Source organism: Ciconia boyciana, chromosome 4, assembly GCF_034638445.1.
Source record: "Ciconia boyciana chromosome 4, ASM3463844v1, whole genome shotgun sequence".
NCBI lineage: Eukaryota > Metazoa > Chordata > Aves > Ciconiiformes > Ciconiidae > Ciconia > Ciconia boyciana.
In genome coordinates this window covers 43,445,961-43,454,095 of record NC_132937.1, presented here as the reverse complement: position 1 = coordinate 43,454,095, position 8,135 = coordinate 43,445,961, and the positions used below count along the sequence as shown (strand labels likewise).

Here is an 8,135-nt window from a genome sequence, read left to right as displayed (position 1 = left end):
CTGCTCTTAAATAAACCATAAAAATTAAGGAAACAAAACCAAAACGCATTTCTTTGCAAAGCCGGTCGGGCGGCCGGCGGGAGTGCCGAGTCGTGGCGAGGGAGGGAGGCCAGGCCGGGCTCGGGCAGGCCCCGAGTCCTCCCCGCCGCCGGGGAGAGGGGGCCGCCGGGCCGGGCCGGGCCGGGCCGGGCCGCGGGGGACAGGGGGATGCGCGGGGAAGCGCGGGGGCGGGGGTGGGGGGAGAGGGCGTTTCTCGGCCCACAAACCAGTGCGTTGGCGGCTGATTTCAGATCCTGAGTCGACTGCCTGGTAAGTCAGGTGGGGGAAGGCGGGGGGCAGGGGCGGGCCGGGGCGGGCGGGCGAGGCGGGGGCGCGGGGCGAGGCGGCGGCGGCGGCGGCATTGGCAGGCGGCGAGGCGGCGGCCATTAGGTGAAGCTCATGGAGACTGTGTGCTCTAGTGCTTTGCGGCGGAGGGAGGCGATGCTGGTTCCCCGCCACACGTCGCTGCTGTCCGGGGAGCTGCAGAGCTGGGGCGAGCCCGTCACGTTGCTGGGGCCGGGCAGGGAGGCGGGCACCATGCCGGGGAAGGCGGGCTGGTAGAGGTGCGACTGCAGCCCGGCGCCGTTGGAGCCCGCCAGGCTGTTGGAGAGGCCCATGGAGTTGGGCGGCGGCCCGGCCGCGAGGCTGCACTGGGAGAGGGACTGCGCCATGGCCTGCTGCCGGCCCAGCGCCGGCGGCAGCGGCAGCTGCGACACGCCCGGCATGGCGGCGGCGGCCCAGCGGGTGTCGTTGGCGTGGAAAGAGCAGAGGCTGTCGCCCATGGCGGCGGCGGCGGCGGCGGCGGCCGAGGGGAACTGCGGCAGCCCCGGCGTCGGCAGCAGCGTGCCCGGGGCGCGGAAGACGTTGGTGGTCTTCTTGCGCTTCTTCCACTTGGCCCGACGGTTCTGGAACCAGACCTGCGGGCGGCGGGCAGCGACACGCACCGTTAGCCGCGCCCCCCCCGCCGTGCGCCCGGGGCGCGGCTCGCTGAAACGGCGTCCGCCGCTCCCGCCCCGGCCTCCGCCCCGTCTCCCGCCGCCCCCCCGAGCCGCTCCCCCCGCGGCCGCTCGTCACACCCGCAGCCCCACGCGTGCCCCCGTCACCGCTGGAGCTTTCTATAACGGAAACCGATCGGTGTGTCCGTCCCGGGACGGGGCCGCCTGCGGCCTCCCTCCCTCGGGGGGAGGCTCCGGCAGAGGAGCCTGGCCTCCCCCCGAGGAACACACTAACACAGACAGAAAATAAACGACCGGCCCCACGGCTCTTGCCCTTGCGTGGAAGCGCTCCCCCGCCGCCACCGGAGCGGGGCGCGGCGGGGCGGGGAGCCTCGCCCCGGGCCAGCCCCCTGGGTGCCGGGGCAGGAAACCGCCCGCGTTTGGGGTTTTTAAAAAAAGAAAGGTGGTTTAGGTGAGCGGGTGCGCGTGGTGCCGGCGGGGGTGACTCCGCACCGGGGCCGAAAGCAGCGGGGTAGTCGTCGGGGGGAGAAGCCGGGTCCGCTCGAAGCGCGGGCGGGCGCGGTGCCCGGGCCTGCCGCAGCCCGCCGCTTCGCGCTCCCTGCCCGGGCGGAGCGGGACGGGCGCCCGTTAGCGGGAATGAGCAGCCGTTAGGGAGCTAACTGTTACATGGATAACCGCGAAAAACCGCGTTCAGTTGCGTTGTAGGGTTAATAGTTAAATTGCGGCTACGAAATCTTTTTATGTTTCATGGTTTACTGGTGGTGTAAAGAATCTCCATCAGGTCTGACCGCCTCAGCTCATAGCTGCGCTGCATATGCTTTTAAAATGTGAATGTTTCCAGTTGAAAACGAGTGCATGACAGATTAAAACGCAGGGAAGACCTGGGGGAGATTTTGAAAATGCACACATGACAGCTCTAGAAATATATATACCACGAGCGTTTGGCAACTTTGGACTCCTTTTAAAATGCAACTAGCCCCTGAAAATTATTAATACAACAGTGAGAATCTAATGGAGGTTGGAACCTAAAAATCTACCTTGATGATGTCTGCTGTTACAGTAATATAGACATACTGTAAATGTATTTTAAAATATATAGCCCATTTAATTCCCCAGCTATAAATGGGTTAGGGAGAGAGAGAGAAGGGGAGACAATATCACTTTTGTTTTTCTTCTTTTTTTTTCTTTTTTTCTTTTTTTTTTCCCCAGGAGCCGAAGCTTTATGAAGATCTCATTGGAATCCAGCAGATGATTAATGTGAAGATTTGGTAGGAAATCTGGAGAGCTGTATTAAAGCTCAGATCTCAGGTTCATTTCGATCAGCCAGCCGTGAACTCTGGGCCGAATTCATTACACTTTAATAGTGCTGGGAGAGGAAGAAAATGCAATTTCTCATTCCATTAGAAAACTAGAAAATACTCTCAGCTTGTCCCCTATTAAGATGTGGCAGGTGACGGGACCATTGTGGGGGACACGGTCAATGGAATTACAGCACATTATTTTTGTTCGTATAAAATATTGAAAGGCAAGCCTGACTGTGCAGAAGTTATTTCACTGATTTGGTTTTTATGTAAATAAAATATTGAAAGTTAATTAATCCGTGCTAGAGACTAATGATTATGCTTATTATATTGCATTTGATCGCGTAATTTGCATGATTCTCGCATTGCTGCTTAATAAGCCATTCCAGGTTATAAATAATTCTGAAATTGGTTTCTAATAATGGCATGCTATAAAAAGAATGGTTTTATTACACCAGCCTGAAAAGCAGAGCAATACCAGACGTGGAATTGGACTCCCGTTTAAGCACCAGCCGCTTTAATAATTATTTAAATGTATCATATGCATTAAATATAGATCTAAAATGAGGAAAGAGGTGATTTATCCTAGCATCTAAAACCCTTAAAAACATATACAGCCGCTATAAATTAACTATTTGGAGCATCCCTTAATCAGTGTGGAGACCACATACTGCAAGGAATGTGTAGGCAATCTGTTAACTATAAAGAAAACTGTAAAGTACTCATATAAGAACATCAACCAATTACTATTTAATTTAAATTTGGTCAAGGAGCAGTGATACATCGGATTGTGAAGTAAATACATTTTACATAAATCATTTTGCCTTAGATTACATAATGTTAATCATCTTGAAGTGTTAATTAAGAAGGTTATGTTGATCTGATTACTTTTTAAACTACAGAACATTATTGTAAAAAATATTAAAATTGCCACTCTATTAAACTGTTTTATCAGCAGTCTCGAGCTATTAGCATTGGTTTAAGATTATGCCGAGGCCATTAAAACACTTTGTCTTTCTTCCTACGAATTTCTTTGATGTGCTGTTAGAAAATAACTATTTCCATTTTATATTTTATATTTTACTTCATTTACCACACTCCTAATATTGAAATTGGTATCATTAACCTTTGGGAAACCCAATAAAGTTTAATAGACCTCGTTTTCTTTTTTCATAGAGTCAGTTGTCCAATTATATTTTATTTGTGAATCTAATTTCTTTTTTAATTTAAACTAATTACAGCCCTGTGTAGGTTGAGTCAAATTGTTTTACTTTTTAAAAGCAGACGTGCATTTTCTGTCACATTCGAGAACGGAGTCGTTTTCCGTTCGTGAAAACGTTCATTTTAGGGATTTCTTTTGACGGGTCTTTATTTCGCGGAGGAGCCTAGGCTTCCCGAGAGGGATTTTGAACACCGGCTGCGGTAAAGTGCAGCGGCGTTCGCGGTGCGCTGTGCTGAGCGGGGATGCACATCCCGCAAGTGCTTCCATTGTGCAGGCTTTCGTTCCTCGGAAGGGACTCGCCTAGAAAGTCGCTAAAATACCCCGCTACACGCAAAAGCCGCAGCTGAGCAGCCTAGCGGCTGGATCCACCTCCCTATTTTCCAAATTTCGTTTACGTTTATTTGACTAAATAGTGTCTCATGTGCCTGTGTGCAAATCTATGTGTGTCTGCGTGCACGCGTACGTACTTCAGAGAACAAAGTGCACCCTAGATGTTGAAGTTGCTCGCTACCCCTGCCGTCCCCAGGCATCGTAAGAGCCACTGCGGGGAAACGCCGAGTCCGGATACAACCGCCTTTTACCGAAGTACCTTTTCCCGAGCCTGTGTGCCTTCCCTCGACCCCCACCCCGACCCTCCCGGCGGCGGGCTCCGGGGGACGCCCCATCCCGGCGCTGGCGGCCCCGCGGCCGTGCCGCCGGCAGCACCCTGGACAGCGGCCCCGCGCCCCGGCCGCCGCCGGACCCCGCGGCGGGGAACGGGGCAACCTGCGGCGGGTCTGGCTCGCCGCTTAGCGCCGAGCCACCGCCAGGGCCGAGACTCGGCCCCCCCGGGCTCTGCCTCTCCGGGCTCGTTCCTGCCCCGGGCTGGACCGTGGAGCGGGGGGAAGCTCCGCCCGCGCCCCGCTCGGGAGCACCGCGCTGCAGGCGGGCGGGGGACAAGGGGGCACCCCAAGGGGACAGCTTTGCGGAAGGGAGGGCGGGGGGTGTCCGGCGTGAAGGCTTCCTGACCAAACTGTTGCGCTCAGGAGTGCGTTTCCTCCCCCGCCGTCGGGCTGAGGTTTGGGAGCGCCCACCCCCCGCCCCGCTGTGCCTGGCCTCGCCGCCGGCCGGCCGTGCCGCCGTCGGTGCGCCCGGGGAAGGGGCCGGCGGGCGCGGCACTGCGCGGGTCGGCTGCTCATACCTGCACCCGGGACTCGGTGAGGCCGATGCGCAAGGCCAGCTCTTCCCGCATGAAGATGTCTGGGTAGTGGGTCTTGGCGAAGCTCCTCTCCAGCTCGTTGAGCTGCGCCGGCGTGAAGCGGGTGCGGTGCCGCTTCTGCTTCTGCTGCCCCTGCTGCTGCCCAGCCTGGCTGGGGTTCTGGCCGCCCTGCTGGCCTTGCTGCTTGTCGGGGTCTTTGGCGCTGACGGCTAAGGAGCTGGGGTTGGATCCCACCGTGGTGATGTCCTCCCCCGGCAGCAGGGTGGTCCCTTCCACCGTGTCCGAGTTGGGAGCCATGTCTCCCGGGTGTCCCCCCGGATCCGAGCCCCCTACGCCCAGCCGACACTTCACCGCCTCCCGGTGTCCCAGCAGCTCGGCCGCATCTTTCATCCCTGCGGAAGCAAAGGAGCCGCGGTCACTCCCCTGCAGCCGGGCATGTGTCCGCCGCAGCCGCCTCCCGGCGCGCCGAGCCGGCGAGAGGCATCCGGCCACGGCCACCGCCTCCGCCCCGCCGCCCCCCGCCGCCCCCCGGCCGCCCGCCAGCCCCGCAGCCCGGCTCGGCTCCGCGGCGCGCAGAGCCCCCGGCCCGGCGCAACCCGGGCGGGGGAGAGAAAACTTTACACCGAGCAGCTCCTCTTCCTCCTTAAATAACCAGCTCCCTGCCGAGCCTCCCCTTGCGAGACCAAGGGAGGGGAAGGGGGGGAGGGCAAGTTTTGCTGGGTTCAGCTTGGGTTTTCCAGCGGGGCTAGTAAAAGAAAGAGATGGAGAGAAAGAAATAACACTCGAGCCGCCCTGCTGCCGGGAGCCCTACCTCCCCGACAGATGCGCGGGGACCTCGGTCACCCTCGCCGATCTTTCCCCTCTCCTCCCTCCGCTCCTCTAAACAAACGCGTGAATAACCATAAATAGGCAGATAAAGATATTTCTCTGTTCTTTAAAGGAAGAGAAGGGGAGAGGAAAGCGAGCAGGCGAGCAGGAAAAGGCCACCCAGAACTCCTCCGTAAATACCACCGAGCTCAACTGTCCTAAAATAATAATAATCATCATTCTCGTAGCAATAACGTGTAGGTATGTATATAAAAACAGGAGAGAGAGAAATTAAATGATCCACGGCTCGCTGTAGATCTACATACTCCGTAGGTCTCCCTCTCTCTCTCTCTTTTTTTTTTTTGGATGTTAAATCAAATTAAACTTTAATACAGTACAATTACTTTTAAAGGAATTAGCCCATTTAGATCGCATTAAGGTAAAATAAGGAACAAATTGTCAATTTCCTGCCCCGGCTTCCTCCCCGCTCGCCGCCGCCGCCGCCGGTGCAGCCGCCGCGGGGCGGGGGGGTGCTAGGGGAAACTCACCGAGACGGGCGTCCAGGAGGTCGGCGTGAGACAGCATCGCGCACCGCTCCAGGGCGAAGGCTGTTCCCCCCCAAATTTTAGCGGCCTTAAGTTATTTAAAATAGATATAAGATATAAGATATATATGTATAGATCGCCTAAATGAAAGAAAATTCGGTGTGTGGTTAAAAAGGGGGTCTCTTGCATTATAATGTCCTTTAGAGAGACGGGGAGGTGCTTAACACTTCAATGAACCCGTGAGCAGCTCGGCGCGGGGACCAATCAGGAGGGCAGCCTGCAAATGTCAGCGCCCGGAGCGCCCCGCTCCGCCCGCCCGCCGCCCGCCCGCCGCCCGCCCGCCGCCGCCGCCGCCGCCGCCGCCGCCGCCCCGGCCTCCCGCCGCCCCGGCCCGCACCGCGTCGCCGCTCCCTTCCCCTGCTCCGCTCGCCTCCGCCGCCCTCTCCCCCCTCTGCCCTTCTCTCCAGATGCGCATTTGCCACCCTCCTCCCGCTGCGGGTCGCCTCTGGTTTATTGTTTTTCCTTCTGTTTTTTCCTTCTTTTTTAGCGCCTCCTGGGAGCGCACCCTCCGACCCGGCCGCTCAGGCTCCCGGGGGTGGCTCGCAAGCCCAGCGCGCACCGGGGGGATGTAAGTGGGCGAGCGCGGACGGCTGCGCGGCGCGGCGCGGGGGCGGGCAGCGCTGGCCCCGCTCGTCGGCCGCCCCGGGGACCGGGGTCGGGGCGGCGGCGGAGACCGCGGCCCGGCTCTCACCCACCCGCCGCCGGGCCCCGACGGCTGCTGGGCGGTGAGGGAGGAGAAACTTTTGGCTGCTGGGCGGTGAAGGAAGAGACCTCGCTGCGGGAGTTCCCGCAGCGGCCCGGACCGCAGGGGCTGCCCCGGCCCCGGGGGTCCCCGCCGCCCCGTCCCGGCCCCGCTCGGTGCACAAGCGCTGCGCAGCTCGGGGGAAGAGAGCCGAGCACCGCGCGTCCCGGCCGCCCGGCGAGCCCTGCCTCCCCGGCCGGGATTTAAAAGCCCGTAAGCCCTGTTTTTTAGGGTAAAGTTTCCAAGTTCGGCTCGCCGACAAACTCAATTTAAAGCAGTAAATAAAGTTAAATGCTTTTTATTTTCCTCTTGAATATGTTAAACTACTTGAACAATTTAAAGTGCTTTGCACAAGTGAAGCGAACCATTTCTAATGTTCTGATTTTTCAAAGCCAGCCAACAACAAAGTTTAGATTAGTAATATATTTCTAACCAGAGTAATTTTCAAGATCATTAGGCATTTATGTAATTAGTGCCAAATCTATAAGCTTTTATTACGATTATTAGAGTAAAATCAGTATAAATTTGTACTAATTTACTACTGTTTAGACTTGGCTGTCAAGCCAAGAGGTTCTTATTGTAAATGATAACTGAGGAAATTAAGTGCAAAATTCTGTACCATTTCTGATCCGCTCCTAAACAATCCGTTTCAATTGTATTTGTAGCAGAACATAATGCCCTTTTAAAGTTATTTGACTTGTATTTTTATTTGCAAAACAAGAAAAATACCCTCTACCCGGGCACAATGAAAACTGATATTTACTACTTCCAACTTGATTAACATTGATTTTTAATTCAAAAGTGATGCAATTAAGATTATTCATTTAGTGCAAATAAAGCTTCAACCAAAAAGGGAGCCCAGTGAAGTCTGTGTTAAATAATACAGAGCCAATGGCTTTTTCTTTCCCGCCATCCAATTGACTTACACAAAACATTGTAAATACTGCACGCGAACAGACGCAAGAGTGGTTTTGTTTGCAGCTCAGATGTGCAGGGGTTTCGGCAGCGGCTGAACAAGGAGACAAAGGAACCGGCCGGCCGATCTCCAGGGCAGTTTTGCTGCCTTTTTTTTTTTTTTTTTTTTTCCCCTCCTCCCTGCTCAGGCCACATTGATCCGGTTCAGCTTTTGAGACGTCGGGCTATTGCAATGAACCTGGGCGCCCGGGAACGGCCGCTAAGAGCAGGGAGAGACACGCAGAGCCGGGCCACAATTTAGCTGGAAAGAGAGAGAGAGAGAGAGAAAGAGGTGGAGGTGGGGGTGGGAG

At 56.2% G+C, this 8,135-nt stretch overlaps 1 protein-coding gene across 1 annotated transcript; it reads right to left on the bottom strand.

Annotated features, from left to right (window-relative positions):
* Positions 1–425: 425 nt before the first annotated feature.
* On the bottom strand, positions 426–6,108 carry OTP (orthopedia homeobox). Its single transcript, XM_072860210.1, has 3 exons — positions 6,072–6,108; positions 4,699–5,108; positions 426–956 (listed from the first exon to the last, which is right to left on the bottom strand). Exons 1-3 carry the CDS (start codon positions 6,106–6,108, stop codon positions 426–428), a joined length of 978 nt encoding a protein of 325 aa, XP_072716311.1.
* Positions 6,109–8,135: the final 2,027 nt, after the last annotated feature.

What these genes read in the sequence shown, in the direction of transcription:
- OTP (XM_072860210.1), bottom strand. Translation starts at nt 6,108, where the DNA reads ATGCTGTCTCACGCCGACCTCCTGGACGCCCGTCTCG. An exon ending in CCTCCTGGACGCCCGTCTCG is followed by an intron (nt 5,109 to 6,071) that starts GTGAGTTTCCCC and finishes TTGCTTCCGCAG; the next exon opens with GGATGAAAGATGCGGCCGAG. An exon ending in TCACCGAGTCCCGGGTGCAG is followed by an intron (nt 957 to 4,698) that starts GTATGAGCAGCC and finishes CGCCGCCCGCAG; the next exon opens with GTCTGGTTCCAGAACCGTCG.